At 37.6% G+C, this 25091-nt stretch overlaps 3 protein-coding genes and 2 non-coding genes across 14 annotated transcripts; 3 read left to right on the top strand and 2 right to left on the bottom strand.

Moving 5' to 3' along the window:
* The first annotated feature begins 140 nt into the window (after positions 1 to 140).
* LOC103850329 (probable LRR receptor-like serine/threonine-protein kinase At5g10290) lies at positions 141 to 3883 on the top strand. Of its 2 annotated transcripts, none has more exons than XM_009127060.3 (11): positions 141 to 369; positions 599 to 711; positions 789 to 921; positions 988 to 1059; positions 1136 to 1279; positions 1370 to 1441; positions 1520 to 1585; positions 1846 to 1916; positions 2004 to 2144; positions 2568 to 3304; positions 3393 to 3883. In XM_009127060.3, the coding sequence occupies exons 2-11, from the start codon at positions 627 to 629 to the stop codon at positions 3705 to 3707; spliced, it is 1836 nt and encodes a 611-aa protein (XP_009125308.1). In that variant the 5' UTR covers positions 141 to 369; positions 599 to 626; the 3' UTR covers positions 3708 to 3883. The 2 variants fall into 2 exon arrangements, with proteins under 2 accessions (XP_009125308.1, XP_009125307.1); XM_009127059.3 differs by having other exon boundaries at positions 177 to 425.
* A 753-nt stretch (positions 3884 to 4636) lies between these two features.
* LOC103850330 (transcription factor MYB92-like) lies at positions 4637 to 13014 on the bottom strand. Of its 9 annotated transcripts, XM_033285112.1 has the most exons (5): positions 10978 to 13014; positions 10204 to 10283; positions 6008 to 10109; positions 5813 to 5942; positions 4637 to 5721 (listed from the first exon to the last, which is right to left on the bottom strand). In XM_033285112.1, the coding sequence occupies exons 3-5, from the start codon at positions 6138 to 6140 to the stop codon at positions 4971 to 4973; spliced, it is 1014 nt and encodes a 337-aa protein (XP_033141003.1). In that variant the 5' UTR covers positions 6141 to 10109; positions 10204 to 10283; positions 10978 to 13014; the 3' UTR covers positions 4637 to 4970. The 9 variants fall into 9 exon arrangements, with proteins under 9 accessions (XP_033141003.1, XP_033141004.1, XP_033141005.1 ...); XM_033285113.1 differs by having other exon boundaries at positions 6008 to 6324; positions 6415 to 13014; XM_033285114.1 differs by having other exon boundaries at positions 6008 to 7333; positions 7666 to 13014.
* A 4666-nt stretch (positions 13015 to 17680) lies between these two features.
* Positions 17681 to 17787, top strand: LOC117132222. Its single transcript, XR_004455782.1, has one exon. It is a non-coding gene; the product is annotated as a small nucleolar RNA R71 (small nucleolar RNA).
* Positions 17788 to 20708: 2921 nt separating this feature from the next.
* Positions 20709 to 20781, top strand: TRNAR-ACG. Its single transcript has one exon. It is a non-coding gene; the product is annotated as a tRNA-Arg (tRNA).
* A 785-nt stretch (positions 20782 to 21566) lies between these two features.
* LOC103850332 lies at positions 21567 to 24467 on the bottom strand. Its single transcript, XM_009127070.3, has 3 exons — positions 23684 to 24467; positions 22527 to 23272; positions 21567 to 22189 (listed from the first exon to the last, which is right to left on the bottom strand). Exons 1-3 carry the CDS (start codon positions 23969 to 23971, stop codon positions 21739 to 21741), a joined length of 1485 nt encoding a protein of 494 aa, XP_009125318.1. The 5' UTR covers positions 23972 to 24467; the 3' UTR covers positions 21567 to 21738.
* Between the last annotated feature and the right edge of the window lie 624 nt (positions 24468 to 25091).

Genomic DNA, 25091 nt, shown 5'->3' with positions numbered 1-25091 from the left:
ATTAGAGGGAGTATAACCTAATAAAAATACATAAAAAATATATTTAACAAAATGAAAAGAGTACGTAGCAATACATAGTTTATAGTATTAATCACACTGGAAAACATCATTATCAAAGTTAACTAATTGATTTTTAAAAAATATTATTACAAGCATCAGGAGTGGACCAGCATCGGACTTTTCCCGCAGACATCGCCATTAGCGAGAGTGATAATTGCGATTTACCAAACAAAAGTCTATACAGAACACAAAATCGAAAAGACAAAGCTTTATCCTTTTCTTGTTTGTTCTCTTTGGTTCTGTTCCAATCTTTCGAGCTGCCAAGTCTTCCTTTCCTTTTCTTTTTGGGATTGTCTTCTCCGGTACGAGGTTTGTGGATCCATCTTCTTTCCCTTTCACCGTTGTCTGAATCTCACTTCTTCATGGTGGGTTTGAGCTAATTGTTCATTAATTCGTTCTCAGAAACTGAAAGCTCTTAATTTTTAAAGCTACTTCTATTGAATTTAGAAACTCTTTTGATTCATAGTCAACGAGGAATTGCTATTAAGCATCAGATCCATTCAAAGTAAGAAACTTTTTGTTTTATTTTGTTTTGTAGATGGACCAAACCCAATTCACTAGATAACATGTTGACCTTCCAGAAGATGGCTTTGACTTTAACCGTGTTGATTCTCGCCTGCTTATTGTCATTAGTCTCACCAGACGCTCAAGGTGATGATTGGTTACTTGTCTTTATCTCATTGAGATAGATCTTGTATTTAATTTAATTGAAGTAAGTATGTTTACAGGGGATGCGTTATTTGCGCTGAGGATGTCCTTACGCGCATTGCCTAATCAGCTTAGTGACTGGAACCAGAACCAAGTGAACCCTTGCACTTGGTCTCAAGTCATTTGCGATGACAAAAACTTTGTCACTTCTCTGTAAGTTGAATTCTATAGTGTCACTCACTCTCCAAGCAAGTTATTTATTTATTTATTTATTTGCAGTACCTTGTCAGACATGAACTTCAATGGAACTTTATCTTCAAGAATAGGAATCCTAGGAACACTCAAGACTCTGTAAGTTTTCCCTTAGCGTAACTTATTATTACAACAGATTCTGTCCTAAGCATTTTTTTGTTGTTATTTATTTTAGTACGTTGAAGGGGAATGGAATAGCGGGTGGAATACCGGAAGAGTTTGGAAACTTGACTAGCTTGACTAGTTTGGATTTGGAGGATAATGAGCTGAGTGGGTTTATACCGTCCACTCTTGGTAATCTCAAGAAGCTTCAGTTCTTGTAAGTAAGCTTTTTGCCTTCCAGTGCTGCACATTGTTGTATAGAGAGGGAGCATGTGTCTTTTTATTCATTGTGTATTTGGCTAAGCAGGACGTTGAGTAGGAATAATCTTAATGGGACTATCCCTGTGTCACTCACTGGTCTTCCAAACCTGATAAATCTGTAAGTTACTGTTCTCTCTGTTTCTATGCTTCCCATCTTTTTAAAAGCATTCTTTGTCTTAATCACATTGTTTTGCAGTCTGCTTGATTCCAATCATCTCAGTGGCCAGATTCCTCAAACTCTATTTGAGATCCCAAAATACAAGTATGTTCCACTACTTTAAAGATGAATCTGTTTTTTTTTTTTTTCACTTCGTTTGGCAGTGATTTTTCAAATTTTAGTCAAATTTAACCGAAAACCAAAACGTCAGTAGAAAATTTTGAAACCGAAATAACCGAAAACCGAATCAAATTTCTTTTTGGTTCACTTTGGTGAGAGTACGACGGACCTGAACTGACCGAATTGCGAACTAACCCACATGCCTAATTTTAGCAGTAATCTGATATGGTTTTTATCAACTGTAGTTTCACAGGAAACAACTTGAATTGTGGTGTTGGTCAACCTCATTCTTGTGTATCTGAGGTTGCTCGTTCAGGTAGCTACATTACTTTGGGATTGGTTGAGCCATATTTTATTTTATTTTATTTTATTTCTGCTGATGGCGCTTGTCTGTGGTGAATAGGTGATTCAAGCAAGCCAAAAACTGGCATTATTGCAGGAGTTGTTGCCGGAGTTACAGTCATACTCTTTGGAATCTTGGTGTTTTTGTTCTGCAGGGATAGGCATAAAGGATACAAACGTGACGTGTTCGTCGATGTTGCAGGTCTGTCATATACTTAATGTTCAAAAAATAACCAGACGGTAACTAGTTGAGACTAGCTAGGCAAATTATTCGAAGTGGTTAACGAATTATTGATTTATTTTATATTTATATAAAATATTTTAGTTTTTAGGTTTAATTATAAAATTATTTTTACGAATTATCAAAATTAGATATACAAAACAAAGGAAACGTAATTATGTGGATTTATCGAACATTATTACTTAATCTAACAATTTAAACTAATTAAAATCAATTTAAACTGATTTAGAACAATTTAAACCGGTTTAGAATGGTTTAAGAAAATCATTTTGTCTAGGATTAATTTGTCGCCTAGACCGATTTTTTTTAGAATCATGCATATACCTATTTGATGATAAATAGTGTGAAATAAAGAGGCTAAAATCTTCAAACTTTATCTCTTAGGTGAAGTGGACAGGAGAATAGCATTTGGACAGCTAAAAAGATTTGCATGGAGAGAGCTCCAACTAGCCACAGACAACTTCAGCGAAAAGAACGTGCTCGGCCAAGGCGGCTTCGGGAAAGTCTACAAAGGAGTGCTTCCAGACAACACCAAAGTCGCTGTCAAAAGACTCACAGACTTCGAATCTCCCGGTGGAGACGCTGCTTTCCAGCGAGAAGTCGAGATGATAAGCGTAGCCGTCCACAAGAACCTCCTCCGCCTCATAGGTTTCTGCACCACTCAAACGGAACGCCTCTTGGTTTACCCCTTCATGCAGAACCTCAGCCTCGCGCACCGTCTCAGAGAGATCAAGGCGGGGGACCCGGTTCTTGACTGGGAGACTAGGAAACGCATTGCGTTAGGAGCGGCGCGTGGGTTTGAGTATCTTCACGAGCATTGCAACCCTAAGATCATACATAGAGACGTGAAGGCTGCTAACGTGTTGCTGGATGAGGATTTTGAGGCCGTGGTTGGTGATTTTGGGTTGGCTAAGTTGGTTGATGTTAGGAGGACTAATGTGACGACTCAGGTTAGAGGAACAATGGGTCACATTGCACCGGAGTATTTATCTACAGGGAAGTCGTCTGAGAGGACCGATGTTTTCGGGTATGGGATCATGCTTCTTGAGCTTGTTACAGGACAAAGAGCTATAGATTTTTCGCGTTTGGAGGAAGAAGATGATGTCTTGTTGCTTGACCACGTATGTAATTTTATTTTATTTATTTTTTGTAACACAATTAACCTTTTATTTACTATTATAATCTTTTTTTTTCTTTGGTTTTGGACAGGTGAAGAAGCTGGAAAGGGAGAAGAGGTTGGGAGCTATTGTGGATAAGAATTTGGATGGAGATTATGTGAAAGAAGAAGTGGAGATGATGATACAAGTGGCTTTGCTTTGTACGCAAGGCTCACCGGAAGATAGACCGGTGATGTCTGAAGTTGTGAGGATGCTGGAAGGAGAAGGACTTGCGGAGAGGTGGGAAGAGTGGCAAAACGTGGAGGTCACGAGACGTCACGAGTTCGAGAGGATGCAGAGGAGGTTTGATTGGGGTGAGGATTCTATGAATAACCAAGATGCTATTGAACTATCAGGTGGGAGATGACCAAACATCAAATCTTGATTTTACTGTAAAGTTTTTTGTTTCAAACATTTCAGTAATGTCAAGTGTGTACATGTTTTGTTTTCATGGGCTATCTTTGACTTGGATACTTTGTAAGAGAATTGGGCACTACAATGTTTGATTGTTACCTCTTTTGAATAGTTTTATTTGACTTTTCTCGTTGACTCCAACCTTGGAGTAGTCGTGCATAATAATGTCACTAGAGATTTGTCACACTAGCCTTGTATATCTAATGCGATTTCTCTTTCCGTTATAGGTGTTGGTTTGAATATTATAATTAAAATTTTTTTTTTTTTTGAACTGAGGCTTTCTATTAAATTAAATATTTTGACTCATCGAGAATATACTTGACTACGTAATACGTATCCTATCATGGCTAATCAAAATACAATCTGATTAAAATATCCAAAATGTTTAGATAAAACATGGATACAAACCAGTTGACAAAGAAAATGGATAATAACATGTATTTTTCGGGTCACTCGATCTTTGGCGAAAGAAGTCAAATTATATACTCAATGAGTGAGTGAATACATTTCTTTAACCTAACGAGAGAGATCCTTTGATCTGACATCACATATCTGATTTTATATTATAAACTAACTACTTGCCCTTTTATATTTATCGTTAGCCAGACGATCATATGGTTCTTTCAATTCTTCCATTATTTGTTCTTGGCCAAGCAAAAAGTTATGTAGTACATGATCATGCATATAACTTCATCAATGATTATGCAATAATGCAATAATGCAATAATGCAACAATGAAACTCTAAATTGTGACAGCTGGAAATTTGAATACATGTTCTTCACATGTGACATATAAGCTTCTCTCTAAGACTATAATTTCATTGTGTTTGATCCCTGCTTTGTAAGAAAGATAAAGATTTTTTTTTGTAACACCGATACATCTATACTGATACATGATTGTAATCAGGAAGAGTAAACACAAAAGATCCAAAAAAAAACTAATTACAACTAGAAGTGACCTCCACTTCACAAAAGTCATCTCTATATATAAAAACACGGCTATAAGGTACAAACATATGCTAAAGAGTAAAGACATTGATAACAGCACACATATGAGTTATGAAACCTGTACTATACTGTACATGCTACAACATGAACACCCATACATATTATGTGTCTACAATATATATTAATATGCAAATAAATTATCCAACAAAGCACAGTACTCCCAAGCGTAAATTCGATTTCAAGTTCCTCCAAAACATACCAGAAAAGGCTAGGGAATCATATCGGAAAATATGGAATCATCCAATAGATGATCAGGCCATGCAGCTGAAGCTGAAGCTCCTGACTCTTGACTTGAAGAGGTGAGATTGCTATTGACATGTTCAATAACATATTGGTTTCTAATCATATCATCACTCACCGCAGAGGAAGGATCAAGAGATGGTAGCATGTGCTGGTTAGAGTTGGTAGGATCCGAGAGCCAGATTGGAGATACTGGTAAGTTCTCCCTTTCATTACAGAACTTGAAGTGATTGTCTTCAGGAATTTGGGGGAGAACAGAAGATGGTCCAATGTTGGAGTTTAGGGTTTTTAAGGATGGTAAGCTGTTAAAGTCCTGAAGATTGGAACCAAGGTCTAGATTGTTGCTGGTGATTTCTTTGAAGGAGGCAATGGAGTTAAGGAGACTGAGAATGTCAAAGTCATTAGGGTTTCTAATGTTGTTACTCATGGTAGGTGGTTGGAGAAGGTATTGGAACAACTGGAGTTTGGCCATCTCGGTTTGGAGTTTCAGTATAGTTTGGTCTTGACCATTTGGAAACTGTTGCTGCATATCAACAAAACCTCTTAAGTTAGAGGACAGAGACATGAGCTGAGATAAGCTGGAGAAGATATCAGTTCTAGGCAGGTGAGTCATTGGGTCTATTCCCATTTGGATCAGCTTTTTCTTCAGATGAGTGTTCCAGAAGTTCTTGATCTCGTTGTCTGTTCTCCCCGGTAAGTGGTTTGCAATCGTTGACCACCTTATAACATCATCATCATCATAAGTAATCAGTACAAGAACACAAAACGTTGACTATTAAAAATAAAAATAAAAATCAGAAAATTAATTACTTGTTTCCAAGAACTGCATGAAGGTTCAAGATAGTTTGTTCCTCGTCTGGAGAAAATTTCCCTCTCTTGATGTCAGGTCTCAAGTAGTTCGTCCATCTTAGCCTACAACTCTTCCCACACCTGTTAAGACCTGCAGAGAGAGAAGCTTAGACTCAATAAAACTTAAAATAGGCTTATAACAAAATCTAAAGGTACCAGCAAGCTTAGGAAGAGCTCTCCAGCTACTATGGCCATGTTTTTGGACATAGTTCACAAGTTTCTCATCTTCTTCAGGAGTCCAAGGACCTTTCTTGAGACCAGAGTCATCACTAGAAGGAGATCTTCCCATGTTCGCTGATCTTGTATCTAATTAACAACGGTATTGTTTCTCTTTTCTTCCTCTAATACTGTTATTTCTCTGAGGTTTGGTCGCTTGCCTCCTCTCTTCACAACCACTAACTGCTTCTTACTTCTATTTATATTAAACCTAGCACCCTTTTCTCTTCATGTCCATTTCATCACGTGGTTCCTTCCTATTCGTTTACCAAAACAACCATGTCATTTTCACCTTTCAACTCCATTTTTTTTTTCTATTTTTTTCTCTCACATACGCATCCCCTTACCAGTGTGAAAAAATCATTCAATGTAAATTCTTCTTCTTGTCTTAAGCAATATCAGTATCATCTCGGGAATAGCCGTCTTCAATGGACAAACGGTCAAACACATATCAATTGGTCTCTTACATGTCTTTAATTAAGAAGCAGTTCATCAGTAGCCATCACTATGCCCTAGTACCAAACCCTGCATTTGTCAAGGAGAATAACAACACATAGTTATTGCTCGGTCTCTTCACAGTCCCAAATCTAGTATACAATTTATTTATTTTCATAAATGAGGCTATCATAGAGGTTATTGGAGTTTCCTGCTACTGAAAGATTCTACACACACATAAACATAGATCAACTTAGTTAAGTTAGAAGGTTTCATCATCTTTTTTATGAAATCCATAAAAGATCTTCTCTGAGTAGGTAATGATGGAGGAGAGGGGCAATAAAAGGAACTTGACAGGAGGAAGAATCTGTTAGCTATATTTTATAATCAATCCAGACAAATCAAAAGAGAAAGGATTTGAAATATAAGTCAGCGCCAATAACACATGGCAACAAAAGGGTGGCCAAAGAGAGACATCTCCTCTGGCACGCAAGATAGGTTTCCACGCATCATCCACTTTCATGGCTGGTTAATTTATGGATTTTTTTTATATACGTAGCCATATTATTATTGCAACCAGCAAAACAAAATTTAAGCAATGAACCCTAGGAGCTATTATCTCTGTAAATGAGAATATTTTATAAAACTAAAATAAGTCCAAAGCTATATTACGTAGCAAATCTGCAGAGTGGGTCTGATATGACACTGTAATTTCTTGTTTGACACATCATGAGAAAGTCCTGGTATCGCAAAACTTAGGTGATACTTACAGAGATTTCCAACCCGTAAATATACCTTTTCTAGGAAGTTAAATGTACCAAATGAAGAAACCTGCAGCAGTGAAAGCGTATCATAACTACAGTCTACAATACAACTTATCCGCATATATATATGTTTCGTATCATCTTAACTGTAACATAGCAAAATATTGTTTTCACAGTAGAAGATATGCCAATAACAAGATCAGCATGGAAATGTTCAGAAAAAAATATTAATAGTAACATTATAGAAGTATTACTACCATTGCTAACCAAATATCATATTCTATCTCCAATCAATGAGAATCCAATTGATGAAAATTAAGAGATCAATAGTAATGGACATACAAATACGGAGGACAGGTAACAGTGGTAAGTTTTGGTGCTATCAGAAGAATAACTTACTCTATATCAGTGATGGTGACATGCTAGATGTGATGGATTTTGACGATTAGGGAAGAGCTGGTTAGAGGATAGGTGGGTGCAGAAAATTATCTAAATCTCCACCATCTTCAAAACCTAAAAGACTTTCTCCCTCGGCCTAAAAAAAATCAGCCAATGGCATATTTTGAGTTTGTCCTTTTCTTCTGTGTCTTCTATATAATGAAGGTACAGGTTTCGTGCAGAGTTTCAAACTGAAAGACATCATATCAAGAAACATAGAAAAATCAAACAAGAAATGTTTTACCAAATGAGGGCATCAGAATCTGTCAGTTTCCAGAAGATATTTTAGTGTAGGCAGTACCTGTAGGTGAAAATGAAGCTTTTGTATGGATTCTCAATACCAAATTGTCATTTAACTCATTATTCATTCACTGCAAGTATAAACATATGAATACGCATGAAGCTTGACAAATTACCATTGCCTAGATTACCCAACAAATACAACTTTCATTTAGACCAACATGCAAGTAACTATTAATTTTTTCATGTAGAGGATATAGAGCCATATCAGAAGCCTATTAATGAAGCCATTTTGTCAGTTTCATTATACAAGCATCCGGAACGTGTAGGGTTTCGATTCATCGTATCAAAGTGAAATAATCCCATGAACATGTATCCTAGAGTTTAAAATGGTTTAAGCTTGCGGGTATCATCGTGTATACCTAGCTACGAGATATACAAGCCTACGAACTTTCAAATAGGGATTAAAAAACGAGAACTCTTACAAAAGTATTAATTAAATTTAGGGAAAGAGGGATTTGAATTGCTTGTTGCATTAGGGTTCCTCACAGAGTGGACCACAGTCTCGAATAGAGGAAGCAGGTACACAAAATACTAAAAAATTAAGGAAGACACTAGGTTCTTACAAAAGTATTAATTATGAAATATGTGATGTCACTTAAACCGTTCTCTTCCTCTTATTAAAAAAAAAAAACAACTTGGTTGTAAATGTCAGCTAAACAACTGAATTGCTTCTTCTCCTAAGTTTCTAACCAACGCGTCTAAATTCTCGGACTTTCTATGCCACCAATGAACATAGTTAACCCTTTAATTACCTATTTTACATAAACGTGAATATACCTTTAATAAGGTGCGTAGGGCTTATCTGTAGTTTTAATACTTAAATCTTGGTACTTACACAAGTCAGAGGAAACCAGAATGCGCGTTTTCGGATATGATTAGCATCATTGAGGTTCTTGAAAGAAATTCCAACAAGTTACGAAAGTTGTGACTGTAAAACCAAGAAGAAAAAATGTCAGACACACGTGTATCATCACGCAAGTATGCACACGTATATATACGTATAATTTTCAACATCCTCTTTTCAACTGTTCACATTCTAGCACTAGCATGGAATACAGCGATGGGTACAGGAAATCTGTTTGGTAATTTCTATTTTGTCTGTAGTAATCAAATTAACGGTGGTTACGTATAGAAGTTATTAGTTTTATATGATAGTGGTCTAAAAGGCATTAGTCTTTGTAACTCAAAATATTATTCAAATCCAGAAAGTGAAACAAGAAATCACCATTCAAAATCTTATTGCTTACTCAATTCATTTGGAATACTAAATTAGCACATAGTTTTCTCAACCGTTACGCCCAACATTGCTGGAGCATCTGGTACGTAGAAAAAGCATCGTCACAAGAAACCTCAAGAACATGACAAAATGAAAAGGAAGAACAAGAATGTCTACCATTAATTTTATAAAGTCAGTCAAATACTATATGAACTAAAACGTATGGTCTTACGTGTTGTTTGTAGTTAACTATCAACCACTAAACGTCATTTTAGGTGGCTGAACTTCTTTTGTGGTGTACGTCGTTTTACAGCTAGAGACAGTGAAAGACATGGATGCTAACAATGGAAGAATATGCCATCCAAGAGCTCTAAAGATGTGTTGTTTTGGATGCAACAGTGATGTCTAGCATTTAGCATATAATACACACAGCAACGAAGAAAAACAGATGAAGAGAGTTTAACAAAGTAAAGTTTCTGTATAAATGCAAAAAGAATAAAACTATCTAGGAATGTGTATCTCCTACAAACCAAGTTGCTCAAGGACTAGAGTCAATCTAGATCTTAGTTAGTTAAGGTGCATGTAACTGCCGAGTGTTTGCCCAAAGTCTGGCTAGAGGCAATCTAGGGAATATAGAGAATGCAGGAAATAAAATCATCATAAAAAACCTATCATATTAGGAACACCACTTAACGAAAATGAAAGCAAATATGATTTCACGATCTATTTTTATCAAAATTAAGCAGTGCTTTAGAAATATATACTATATATATTATTTACCAGGAATTTCAAGAAGGATTACATCTCTTTTTCCATTTTTGTTCACAAGTTTTTGTGTCTCCACCTCCTTTGAGGTATTAATATCATTTGCTTTCTGTGATTATACCTGCCATAGAAAATAGGTTCAAACAGTTTATCTTGAGCTCACTGCAAATCTTAGAAGAGAACACCACATAAAAGCATGTTTAGGATTGTCTAACCTCAGTTTTGTTAAATCCAATATAGCAAAGCCCAAACTGAAATCCCCATATACATAGCCCATGAGCTTAGAGGCCACTAGCTATAAATAAATAAGATTGATTGGTTAAACAAGGTTAATTAGGCATCATAAAGCAAGCCAGCTATGTGTTTTATTGGTATTCTATATACATAAACACCTTAATCATCAAACTGGATGTAAAATGTATCTATATATCTATATATTATATACTAATAATAAACCAACTACTCCTTATATTAGTAAGAACTAAGAACACATCATCTTTGCTACATATATTGCAAATAGGTAGAATTAAAAAAAGTTTAGAATCCAAAAAGGATTTGTAGTGGCTATCTCAACTCGGTTCCTGGTTGAGTTTAAGTGCCTTCTCACTAAAAGCTCTTATAGGGGGTTCCAAAGGTCCTAACCTTCACCATATCCTAACTATGATAAATTAATGTATATGGTTAGTATTTCACAAATCTTCGCCAACATCTAGACAACATATAGAGCACTTTTTTTGGAAATGTGAGCTTTACTATGAAAAGGATATTCCCTAGATAGTTCCTTTAAAATCACCAATCAACATAGCTCAAAACCAGCGGAAAAGCCATCAAATTTTGAAAGACTTTTACTATAGTAAGCTCGTCTGTGCTCGGAGCAACCACATTTGCTTCATTAAAGATTGTAATTGAGTATACTAGTGACTGTGTTACAAAAAAAAAAAGAGTATACTAGTGACTAAACAAAAAGATGGAAATAAGCATTTACGAACCTAAGAAATTTCCAAGCCACTCGCCATGTTCTTTGAGTTTATCGTTCTGCCTCACCATCAAGCATCAAACAGAAGACAAGAAAATTGAAAGGCTGTCAAAACAACATGGTAGCTAGAACAAACTGGCTAAAGTGTTGGATCTTTTCACGAAAGTATAAGAGTTTAAAGACAAAAGACTGGGGAAGCTTTTTGCATGAAAAGTAAGTCACATGGCCTGACCCGAAAAGTACGAAGATCTCTGCATGAATATATACGTAAGAATAGGATCCACAATAGAATAGTCATAACAAAAGCATCATAAAAAGCTGTGCATAACTCTAAAACACATGGTTGGGGTTGGTACGTCAGGTCTTTAAAAGGAGTTCCAATAAAGAGCATAAAAGCTATCCATAGACAAACGCCTTTAGATCTGCTATTTGTCCTAAGCCTTTTGTACTTATTCTAAATTGATAGCACTTAACATTGAGGAAACACTGACTTATCCCTTAAAGCTTCAAAAATTTCCCTATCTTTTTCAGAAAAACAAAAGATACACAAGAACTCTCCCAAAACTATTTAACAACACAGAAAGATAAACTGTAGACTCAGACTGATGGATGTGAACAGCACACAGATTACAGATGCCCACCCCCAAAACTTAAGATAATAGTGAAAAGTAATAACAATTATTAAACTCTGCATAAAAGTCTAAAAGTTTGACGATTTCACCTATATAATATTGTGGCAGATAGATCTTTGAGAATATCTTTGACTTAACCTTCAGATAAACTAAATTAGGTGAATCAGCATGAACAAGATCATTGCTATTTTCAACTATCTAGTTATTCCAACAACACGAAATCTGCAGAACCCTTTTTGGACATGAACCAGGAAACATGTGAATCAAAACACAGTTATAAACAAGCAGGACTCCACAACAACAAAACTCTTTCAGCTACCTAACATGATGAGATACCTGTATTGAACTGAAGCGACTTTCCTTCCCTAGCAAACTCCATATGGCTTGAAAGTGAAACATGGTAACAGAGACTTTCTCTCATTGCCAATGTGGGTTTGAATATGACTTATTATGTATCATTTAAGGTGCAGAAAGTGGGATTGTTATATGAGTTGGACATATATAAGTCCCAAATGGCTGACAAGTCCCTTGAATTAAGAAACTCAAGAATAAAATATCAGTGAAATGACCACAGTAGTAGGAGATGGTAGAACAACTCCACTACGTTGTCATTCATCACACAAGAGAGTGGCTTGGAAGAGGAATATATTGATTAGCTTGAAAACTGCATCAGCAGACAGAATGTCAGTTAGTGTGAATATGAACCAAATCTGCAAGTCAAGATCTTGTATAGAAAGTGGAATGGATGAGAGAACATTGTTTATAGCCTTTTAAGATTATTATTATTTATCATCGGTTCATATACAATCAGATTCCCTATATAGTATAAGACGAAGAAGGAGAGGCCTATAAACAGTAACTAATATCTTTCATGGCATTGTAGACAAACAAATGAGAACAGAATCAAAGACATAAACAATAAACTTCATAGAACATTGCACATCATCCTTAAGGAAACTATCTAATCTTTCCCATCACCCAAGTCAGTATATATTACCAGGAACAGTTACAGAAAACCTAGCGAAACTATAAGCTTATTCCACTTCATTTAGATATATGAAGAGGTAAATGAAATATCTCATCTATAATGTATAGAGATAAATCAAATATCTTATATAATTAACTGAACTGATGATATATATTGGAATTTTTAATCATTGTGAACAAGTCTTTTTATTGAGCAAGTCAGAGCAGAGCATAAGATTCTTGTTGGACTTTCAAAGGTAAGAATATGTTCTCAGAAGCCGTTGTGTTCTGTATTGCCGCCGCTATGTGTGGGATTCTTGCTGTCCTAGGCTGCTGATGTTAGGAGTTTTCAAGGCTCCTAAGACAAATGTTGTAGTATAGATGATTGTCGAACCAGTTCTGAGGGATATCAAAGCACTGAGAATGCAAGTACTCACTTAATCTAAGTGCAACCAATGATTTAGATGAGTTTTAAACTACTACTAAACTAGAAAGCAATAACAGAATGATACTTTCTTGACTAAGGGAAAAGAGAACTCATGGGCATAGGGATTAGACCTTGGGTGATCAAGTATCGAACTAAGGATGGCAAATGATCAATCAAACTATCAACCTTAAGCCTAGACACAATTCTAAGCAAGCTCTATGTCTAGATGAATGCTCATTTGCTAACATATCTCAAACATCAAATGTCTTTGGTTGAATAATATGAAAGCAATCATTACTAACAAGTCTATTAGCTATCTTAGCATCTTTAACAACAAATGTCTTTGGCAAAGTATACTAAAAGCCTAGGAGAGTTGTCTCAGGCATTTCATCAAACACCTTTTGGGTGGGAAATGTCTATTGATCAACTTTTGAGTGGCCAACTCAGAAGATGCATTATGAATACTCTACTAGCAAGGAACAAGAATGATCTACACTAAAACATCCTAGAACTAACCTAATCACCCTTAATCTCCCTAACCCATGAATTCAAAAGGTGATTACTCACTAATCTCCATGATTCCTCTTAAACCCATATTGGATTTCAGATTAATCATGTAAAGAAATAGATAAGAAATCAACAATAACACAAGAACATAACAATCAAAATCCCAGAGATGAACTTCTCAAGAGAGTTCTTATGTATTTCTCAATAGATCAAAAGATAAAAGATAATCTGCCTCTGGTGGCTACAAAAGATGTTTAAAACATAGGTTTTTCCAAGTGCAAAACGTCCAAAATAAATTGCAAAAAGGTCCTTAAGAAATCATGATTTTCGGCAGCAAAATAACGCGGAGCGACTTGCAGGTGTCGCTCCGGGAAGTCGCTCCAGGGCCGATTTTTGGTGTCTCCAGGCGAGAGGTCGCGAGCGACTTTGGTGTGTCGCTCCAACGGGTCGCTCTGGATCGGGAGCGACCTTGGTAGGTCGCTCTGAGAGGTCGCTCCGGGCTTCGCTTCTTGTCGTCTTGCCATAGAGACGCGAGCGACCTCGGGGTGTCGCTTTGGGAGGTCGCTCCGAGAGGGGTGTGAGATGCGAGCGACTGCACGGGGTCGCTCTAGCTAGGTCGCTCTGAGAGGTGCTTTGGAGCGACCTCATGACGTCGCTGCGGAACCTCGCTCCCATGCTCTGCTCGTCCAATGATCACCTGTTTCACGTCCTTTAAGCTCCAAATGCATCCAAATGTCTCCAGAAACTCCATGTGGTACTCAAATACCTGATAGAGACATATGTATGCAAAATGCAACCTAAACATGTCTAAATCCTAATCTATATGATGAAAATGTTTATGAATGAATGGATAAAACAATGTAAATATGCAAGATATCAACTCCCCCAAACTTGTTCTTTTACTTGTCCACAAGTGAACTTTCTAGAACTCATAGGGAGAGAGGTTGAAGGAGGGAGCACATAGCCAAAAGAAACACAACTAGCACACTCTCTTATTACACTCTAGCTTCTCTAGGCCTATCTTAACTCTTTTTGTTCTTACACTCATCATCAAGCATCCACACATTCAAATCAACCAACTCTCACATTCATTAAGCACAAAACATCAGGTGAATTCTTGCAAATGGTCAGTTGGTCCAAGTCATTTGGTTGGGTAAGGGAAGGCTTTTATTCAAGTGATTCAAGAGGTTCAAAACATATGATCTTTAAGGTGGTTTACTCTCAAAACAAGTAGCCTTGACATTGCACATAATATATCTAAGAAAGGGACCAACTCATGCATACAATGCTCAATCTCCATTGTTCTACCCTTTTCCCAAACATATCATTACACAATCATTCCCAAATGTCAAACCCAACTCACATCTCTCACCAAAAGATCTTAAGAACTTTAACTCTTTCTTTTTGAAATCTACAAGGGATTTTTCTACAACCTCAAAACATTTCTTAGCTCCTAACAACTTTGCTAGCCCCCTTTTCTTTCTTTTCTTTTTTTTTTTTTCGATTTTTTTTTTTTTTTTTTTTTTTTTTTTAGGTTGGGGGCCAAGACTTTTCGAAACTAGAGCTAGAGGTTCTCTACTTATCCCAGAAAATCAATTCACTTAAGCACAAAGAGTCTATCATTTTTATTTTTCATTTCTCCCAAATCATGATCTTAACACTCACCCTCCCACCTATAGCTAGACAAAAGAGTGTCCAATCTAGCAAAAATGAAGATCAAGCATTGTCGTTCCCGATACTCTCAACATTATGCGCATGTAAGACTTTCCGAAGAAGGTCTCACTCATCAAACAATGAAAGCTTAAAAGGAAGGAAAGGTTTTGGGAGTGGTCTACCACTAGAGTTTGTCAAAAAGATTGGCATAAAAGATGTGACAACTCCAGTGTGTATAGCCATGACTCAGTACACAAGGGACCATGAGCAAGAAGCATTAAGTTCATTCAGTTCAAATAAGGTTGTAGTTGGCTTCAAAGACTGAGTTTCAACAATCAACAAGTTTCAGGAAGAGTTTTCAAGGCTCGAAACATACAAGTCTTTTTGAGAGGTGCAAAAGCTAGTCAAGTGCAACGTAGTGTTCTTTACAAGGCATTCAAATCATTGCTCCCAATGCAAGTGAATGCAACCTATATGCTCTAGACTCTCCTAAAAATGCAAATGATGCAAACTAAATGATTGATTTTTTTTTTTTATCTATGCAAATAGGTATGCCATGCATGACTCAATGAAACAACATCAAAGCAAACATGATCAAATACTTGGTACCTCCCCCAAACTTGAGTGACACAGTCTCTGTGTCGTCAAGTAGAGAGAGAGATACCGAAAAGAAGACTAATATGCAAAAATGAAATGGTATATACAAGGGAGTGTGGTGGGTTACCTTCTATAGGGAATGAGTAGAGGGAGATGCTCCCTCCTCGTCGTCCTCAGGTGGTAACTCTTCAAGGTGCTCATCAGCAGGAGTGCCCATCTCTTCAATGTAGAAGGCTTGCCCGAACACAGTTGGTTTCCTCATTTTCCTCTTGATGTCAAAGTGGAGGATGTTCTCTTTACCCAAATGGAGATCAATCGTGCCCTCCTTCACATTAACAATAGCTCCTGTTGTAGCTAAGAATGGCCTTCCTAGAATCAATGGATCTTGAGCCTCCTCACCCATCTCAAGCACCACAAAATCTGTAGGTATCTCATACCTTCCAATCTTCACAGGGAGGTCCTCTAAGATGCCCACAGGGTACTTCACTGAACGATCAGCTAACACCAGAGAGAGTCTACACTTCTTGTACTGAGTGAATCCAAGCTTCTTTGCAACAGACAAAGGCATCAAGCTGACACTAGCTCCCAAATCGCAGAGACTTTTCTCAAATACCATAGGTCCAAGAGCACAAGGTAGTGTGAAGCTTCCTGGATCCTCTAATTTCTCTGGAACATCAAGCCTCTGGATGATGGCATTGCACTCATGGGTAAGAGTCATCATGCCTTCCATCTCCTTCTTCTTTGCAGCTACAACATCTTTCAGGAAATTGTTGTATTGAGGAATCAACATAAAAGCATCGATGATGGGCATTGTAACCTGAGCTTCACTCATTTGCTTCTCAAACAGAGCCTTGTACTTCTCTAGCAGCTGCTTCTTGAATCTACCAGGGAATGGAAGTTTGGGTTCATAGGGAGGAGGAACAAAAGAACTTTCACTTGCTGGAGTAACAACTTCACCATCTTTTACTGTCTTCTTCTCTTCTCCAACCTTTCCTTTACCTTTGGCTTCCACTATCTTTTCCAAGATCTCGTCATTGATCTTCTCATCAACAATCACCACTTCATCATCTATGTTGATGGCAACCCCCTCACCTAATTTCTCAGCATCCTTGGTGAGGGTTCTAGGAGGTAACTGCTTACCACTCCTAAGGGTGATAGCTTTGGCCTCCTTGGGATTTTGGTCAGACTTTCCAGGTAGAGATCCTTGCTGGCGATTCTGGTGAGTGTTCATGGAAGCAAATTGATTCTCTAAATTCCTGACTGTAGAAGCAAGGTGTGAGAATTTGTTGTTGAGCTCATTGTAGCTCCCATCAATCTTGGAATGAAGGTTCTTCAACTCATAACCAACTTGCTTCTCACTTCTAGTCTGAGACTCCAAGATTTGCTTCAGTAAGGTATCAGTGCTGCTCTCTTGAGGAGCAGAGGAACCAGACGAGGGGTTTTGCTGAGGCTGATAGCTGCCTTGCTGGTTGTTCCGAGGCTGATAACCACTCTGCTGGTTGTTGGAATAGGACTTCTGTTGGTAGTTGTTGTACTGAAAGTTGGGTTCTTTCTTGTACCAGCTACCATTGTTGTTGATGAAACACAGCTCTTCCTGACCTTCCAAACCCTCAACTTCATGGACAATAGCTGGTGTCTCTTGGCTTGGGTTGCCGACAAAGTGCAGCTGCTCTTGGGTAGCTTTATCAGCAAGGAGGATGTCTATCTTATCCTGTAGAGCTTTCAACTCCTTCTTCGTTTGCTTATCCTCAGTTCTACTGCTTCTGTCGTGGTCTCCACTGTAGACTGCATCACTCTTTACCATGTTGTCAACCAGCTCCTCTGCATCCTCCTCAGTTCTCCCCAAGAAGAACCCATTACTAGCTGTATCCAGTCTGGCTCTGTACTTAGGGAGAGCACCACGGTAGAATGTGCTCAGCAAGCTCTCCTTAGAGAAACCATGGTGTGGGCATTGAGCTTGATAGCCCTTGAATCTCTCCCAGGCTTCACTGAAACCTTCCAAGCCCTTCTGTTGAAAGCTCGAGATCTCGTTTCTCAGCTTAGCAGTTCTTGAAGTAGAGAAGAACTTCTCCAAGAATGCTTTCTTGCAGTCATCCCAAGTGGTAATGGAGTCGCTGGGTAGAGACTTCTCCCACTGACGTGCCTTATCCCCCAAAGAGAAAGGGAATAGCTTGAGCTTTAAGGCATCTTCGGACACACCATTGGTTTTTGACAACCCACAGTAGCTGTCGAACCTGTCCAAGTGATCAAATGGATCCTCTAGAGCCAAGCCATGATACTTGTTGTTCTCAATCACGTTGAGGAGTCCTGACTTGATCTCGAAGTTGTTGGCTGCCACAGCGGGTGCTCGGATTCCCAATCTATGACCATGAATGTTGGGGCGGTCGTAAGTGCCAATGGGTCGAGCTGCTCGCTGTTGGTTTTGAGGTATGTCTCCCATATCAGTACTCAATCTCTGCAAGTGAGCCTGTTGCTCTTCTTCTCTTCTATTTCTAGCACACTCTCTCTCTAAAGCTCTGATGTCTGCAGCTATTGGAACTAGGTTTGATGGACCCCTGCTCCTCAAGTTCATACACCTGTAGATTAAAGGGAGGTGAAGAAAGAGAATCAGTAACAAAAGAAAATAAAAATGACTTAGTCTCAAGCAAGTGACTAAATCTCAATGTTCAAATCTACTCAGAATTTGGCAACGGCGCCAATTTGATGTTAGGAGTTTTCAAGGCTCCTAAGACAAATGTTGTAGTATAGATGATTGTCGAACCAGTTCTGAGGGATATCAAAGCACTGAGAATGCAAGTACTCACTTAATCTAAGTGCAACCAATGATTTAGATGAGTTTTAAACTACTACTAAACTAGAAAGCAATAACAGAATGATACTTTCTTGACTAAGGGAAAAGAGAACTCATGGGCATAGGGATTAGACCTTGGGTGATCAAGTATCGAACTAAGGATGGCAAATGATCAATCAAACTATCAACCTTAAGCCTAGACACAATTCTAAGCAAGCTCTATGTCTAGATGAATGCTCATTTGCTAACATATCTCAAACATCAAATGTCTTTGGTTGAATAATATGAAAGCAATCATTACTAACAAGTCTATTAGCTATCTTAGCATCTTTAACAACAAATGTCTTTGGCAAAGTATACTAAAAGCCTAGGAGAGTTGTCTCAGGCATTTCATCAAACACCTTTTGGGTGGGAAATGTCTATTGATCAACTTTTGAGTGGCCAACTCAGAAGATGCATTATGAATACTCTACTAGCAAGGAACAAGAATGATCTACACTAAAACATCCTAGAACTAACCTAATCACCCTTAATCTCCCTAACCCATGAATTCAAAAGGTGATTACTCACTAATCTCCATGATTCCTCTTAAACCCATATTGGATTTCAGATTAATCATGTAAAGAAATAGATAAGAAATCAACAATAACACAAGAACATAACAATCAAAATCCCAGAGATGAACTTCTCAAGAGAGTTCTTATGTATTTCTCAATAGATCAAAAGATAAAAGATAATCTGCCTCTGGTGGCTACAAAAGATGTTTAAAACATAGGTTTTTCCAAGTGCAAAACGTCCAAAATAAATTGCAAAAAGGTCCTTAAGAAATCATGATTTTCGGCAGCAAAATAACGCGGAGCGACTTGCAGGTGTCGCTCCGGGAAGTCGCTCCAGGGCCGATTTTTGGTGTCTCCAGGCGAGAGGTCGCGAGCGACTTTGGTGTGTCGCTCCAACGGGTCGCTCTGGATCGGGAGCGACCTTGGTAGGTCGCTCTGAGAGGTCGCTCCGGGCTTCGCTTCTTGTCGTCTTGCCATAGAGACGCGAGCGACCTCGGGGTGTCGCTTTGGGAGGTCGCTCCGAGAGGGGTGTGAGATGCGAGCGACTGCACGAGGTCGCTCTAGCTAGGTCGCTCTGAGAGGTGCTTTGGAGCGACCTCATGACGTCGCTGCGGAACCTCGCTCCCATGCTCTGCTCGTCCAATGATCACCTGTTTCACGTCCTTTAAGCTCCAAATGCATCCAAATGTCTCCAGAAACTCCATGTGGTACTCAAATACCTGATAGAGACATATGTATGCAAAATGCAACCTAAACATGTCTAAATCCTAATCTATATGATGAAAATGTTTATGAATGAATGGATAAAACAATGTAAATATGCAAGATATCAGCTGCGTCGATAACTCTCAAGCGAAAAGTTCCCGTATCATCGAACTCTCTCGTAGGTACTCTCAATAAAACCCTCTCGTCCTGAGAAGCTACAGAAACTGGTAGAGAAAACTGTTATACCCATGCGCAATGTTCTAAAATTAGGTATAGGTCTCCGCTTTGGCAAATAGGAACTAAACATATTAGTGTTAGACCTAATTCACATCACGTATTATTGCCACATCACATATTATTGCCCAATGAACATCATTATTAACAATGTGGGACTCTAATTAAACAAAACCATTTTTTCAAACTGATTTTTTAAACGTTCAAAAAATGGTAGACATAGTTAAACTTTGATAAATAAATAAAAGACATAGTTAAACAATAATTTTCTATAAGAAGCTTAATCATTGCTTAGTGATATTTTGAATATTACACATATAAACATATTACTTAAGGCATCTCCAATAATATTCTATAATTTCATCTATATTTCACTTTAAAATAAAGTAACATATCATATCATAGTGTTAGATTTGCTCCAATGGTTGACTCTATAATAGAGTGAAATATAAAAAAAATATGTTTTTAACTCCAAATATAGAGTAAATAAACAACATTCTTCTATATTCTACTCTATTATAGAGTTAACTATTTGAGCAAATTCAATTCTATGTTACTCTATTTTAGAGTGAATTAGAGCACCATTAATGGAGATTGTCTTATATTGTTAATGCATGAGTTGTTATTTTCGTTAGAACATTTACTATGACTTTTAAAATTTAAAAGTAATCAAATGACTCTGTGGCCCAATGGATAAGGCGCTGGTCTACGAAACCAGAGATTCTGGGTTCGATCCCCAGCAGAGTCGTACTTTTTATGTTGTTTTTATTTTTTACCACCATCAACCTCTCTATAGTATATACAAAACATTAAAGGATGTCCCTTTGCAAAAAAATACTGAAGCCATATCTTAATACAAGAGAGAATGTAATTTATACAAATTGCAACACATTCTCTTGAATCTCTTTAGTTACATACACACCATAAATAAAACCGCAGGAAAATAACAAAACCATTGTAACATTGTTCCTTTTCATCTTTTTTTGGTAATCTGTTCCTTTCATCTTTACTCCTTCAAAATGAATAAGAACTTTACCACGAATTCTATAAGCACTCAAAACTAAATAAGGAAATGAGAACTTACGTTTTTTTCTGCTTACTGCTGCTGCTTCTTCCATTACTGCTACTAAACGAACAACAGTACACCAGCATACAGGTGACGGTTCTAGTCTCTCTTCTTCAATCGGACACTGGAAGTGAAAACAGCTCAAAGAAGATGAAAGAAGCGAGAGGTCGAGAGAACGAGGGAAACAAGAGTAAAAGAAATAACTCCAAACTACTGACGCGCCTGCCTGTTTCTGTCGGATCCGGTTTATTCCGGTTCGGTATTACTCATCCTATGTTTTTACCAAATTAAATACGAACCAAATATCATTCTGATCAACACTTAACTTCTCAACAATATTCAAGAAATTGTTAGGTTGTTAAGCACTTAATTATTGATTAGGCTATCATTTAAACCGATTAATGCCTAACCAATTTTTTTTTTTAAATCGTTCAAGAAATATTGTTTCATTTAGATCTGATTTACCGTGTAGGCAGAAACCTAATCGTTTTTAGATTACTGTTTCTCATATACTCCTGTCACACTGTTCTGTAAATGTTATCTACCATATTCTATTGCACTTACGTGCTGTTCTTTTACAAAAAGAAAAAAAAAACACTTATAATTATAACTTAGTCTTTCTATAACCAACTCAAATCATCATCTGACACTCTCACTCTGCTCCTGCTTCAGCAGATAAGTCTCATCGTGTTCCTCATCTCCAAAATACTTGACTTCAATCCCAAACTTATCATCCTCTTCTTCTTCATTGAGCTGCAGCATCTCTGACTCGATCAAAGCCTGCATTTTCGCTCTATCTCTGTCCCTAGGGTACGTGCAATACAGGAACGAGTAGATCGTGCAACATATCACCATAGGGATCCCTATAGCTGAGTATAATGCTTTAGCTAGCGATGCTGCGTTCTCTCTGTCTGTTTCAATCTTCATCACGCTTGAGGATCCTTCTGGGATTGGTTTGTATCCATACACGTTCTGAGCAAGCATCCCTACTATAGGAGGAGCAAATGAAGCTAATATCGACTCGAATGATCTGTCTAACGCGTAGATGCTTGTCCTAGCTCTCTCTGGAACAATCTCTGCAAATATAGGACTGTATAAAACCATTTCAAGTAAATTTTTCAGGGATTAAAGAAGATGATTTAAATAGCGCAAAAAAACATTACTACAAAACTAGCACACAAAAAGAAAATGACTAAATTATCACTAAACTAAAAATAATATGATTAAATTACTCCGAACCATCCTAACCCTAATCACTATATCTAAATCCAATATAAAGTAAAAATGTATTTTTCATTTTTAGTTAATACTATTATTATAGTTATTTTTCTGTTTGTGCTAATTTTGAAATTATAAGGTGTTTTAGTGTTATTATGAGGTATTTTTCCAAAGAAAAATATAATTGAAATACATATGCATTTACTTACCCGTTTGTAGCTGAACCATTCCATGAGATGAACAATCCCATGGTGACAAGAGCCAGACCGTGGCTAAAGGCGGTGGAGGGATCATCAGGCAGTCCAAGAAGCAAAATCGCAGCTAAAGGAATGGCCGAGCCAGAGCTTATCTGAGAGAGTATAATCCTACCAGCGTTTGGGAACTTCTTGGCAAGAGTATCACCCATGTAACCTCCAAACAAATGTCCAACAGAGCAAGAGACAGTGAATAGCGTTACTAGAACCGCTGTTGTTTTGTGCGAGAAACCTATAAGCTCTAACCACAACGGTGCAAAAGCTAAAGCTGACCAAGGGAAAGACCCTGAGACTCCCTGAGCGACAAAGATTTGGAAAGAGGGGATCTTTACAACCATCTTGGCTTCTTGTAATAAATCTTTTACGTCTGACAAGAACGGTTTGTCTTTATCATGTTTTGTAATGGTCTTGTTACTGTAGTGAGGGTCGTTTGCGAAGAGACGGACTAGTACACCGACTATCACGCTTACGAATCCTACCAATAGGAAAGCGACTCTCCATCCAGCGAGGCCATTGAAAGACTTGGATGCAAAGAGGATAGCGCAGAGATTGCCAAGTATTGAACCTATGTTTGAAGTCACTCCTAACCATCCGAAAGCCATGCCACGGTTACTATCTTCTGTCGAGTCAGCGACTAGAGACTGTATGGCGGGTGTTACAATGGCGAGTCCTATCCCGTTCAAGCCTCTTGATACTGCCACCTGGTTTCAAATACAATCTCAACATTAAAAAAAAAAACTAAAGCAACGGCAGCAACTATGTAATAACCCAAGAAGAGATTATCCTTTCCAGACATTTGAACCAATGTTAAAAAAAAAATCGTTATGCGATTTATAGAAGATTATTGATTAACCGATTTTCTGAACGTCTAAACCAATTTTTTAAAAAGTGTGCTACAAAAATAGTTAAGACTAAACGGAAGCCCTAGGTGCCGCCTACACCGATTTTTAGAACACTGTTTCAAACCATTGTCAACTAGTCCAAACATGTTCCACATCAAACTATATAAATCTCAAGACTATGTTCTGTTCTGTTCTATTCTATTCTATTCAGATCTGATTTGAGTTTGACTACAACTAAAACAAGAGAATGATCGGTTACGAAGTCACCACCTGGAAGAAAGTGGTGGAGATGGCGACGAGGAAAGTGGCGGTGGCCCAAAGGAAAGCGCCGAGAGCGATGACGTGTGCACGGTTATGTCTGGAAGATAAGTAAGCGGCCAAAGGGTAACAACAAGTCTGAACAATGGAACGAAACAGAGTCAACGTTCCAAGAGCCGTTGGGTCAACGTGCAGAGCCTCTCCTACCTCCTTGTAAACTCCTGGGAGAAGAGACTCGTCGGCTCTCTCCATGATTCCGGCGAAATACACCAGAACCAACGTTAGAGTCTCCCGTTTCATTTCTTTATGGATCTTGGCAGGATCAGAGTTTCCGGTGAGATCTTCGCCGGATTAGAATATTCGGTGGAATATTCTCTGGATTGAGATAGGTGGTCTGATGCGTCAGGATCGCGCAATGGTATCCCACTTGGTTTCGACGGTGAAGAGATAACTGAAGTCTTGAAAGGTTGACGAATGTAATAGTAGAAAAATAGAAGAATGGAGACCAGAGCAGAGTACGGTCCAGATGTGAACTGTGACACGTGGACGTATGCGATTTCATGGAAACACAGAACGTGGGACCCTACATTTTATGGTCGGATGAAATTGATCTTGTCTTATGATATAGTCTTCCAAGACTTAAGGGGAATCTTGTTTGTTTCCTATTTTAATTTTGGTAATATATCTTGCATAATTCTTGTCTTTCAATCTATTTATCGTAAGAATATATGTTTTCCTTTTTGTGTTTCTTGTGCTTTCTTAATTGTTATCTTGGTTTATCCTAGTTTTGACGTGTCATTTATCTGTTTTATGAAGACTAGATCGTTTTCCGCGCTACGCGCGGTTAGTTTTTTTTTAATATTACAATTAGTTTTGTTGTGTGAATATTAAATATTGCAGAATTTTCCTATATATATAAACTATGTACTAAGTAGGATATAGTATATGAAAGGAGACATGGTCTGTGTTTTTGGTTTGAGTGTTGCATATAGATTTAACATTTTTGTAGTAAATTATTTTAATTAGTTTGCAAAAATCTCAAACTTGAGTTTAGAATAAAAAACAGTCTATATAATGTCGGAAGTTGCTCTTAGATGTGTTTCCTAGATTGTTATCTTCGGAACTAAGGTGTAGATGAGAGGCGTAGCTGTAACTCATGTATTAAACCTCACTCTTATTTTTTTCTTTGTAGTTGTTGAAGATTTGTATTGTCTTGTTAAAATAAAAATGTGTGGCCTATCATGAGAAAATAATTATCTTTCTTGTTAATAAGGTTTTTAATCAGTATGTATTAGACATTCAAGTTTGTATTTGTTTGTACCTTTATATATTGTGGGATAGTGTTTGATTGATTGTCAACACAACAACTTTATATTTTCGATTATTTATGCTTTATAGCTCCCTCAAAGAAATGCTTGGT

Source organism: Brassica rapa, chromosome A02, assembly GCF_000309985.2.
Source record: "Brassica rapa cultivar Chiifu-401-42 chromosome A02, CAAS_Brap_v3.01, whole genome shotgun sequence".
Classification (NCBI taxonomy): domain Eukaryota; kingdom Viridiplantae; phylum Streptophyta; class Magnoliopsida; order Brassicales; family Brassicaceae; genus Brassica; species Brassica rapa.
Note: the sequence above shows the minus strand (reverse complement) of the source record. Positions and strands in the feature narration are given on the sequence as shown.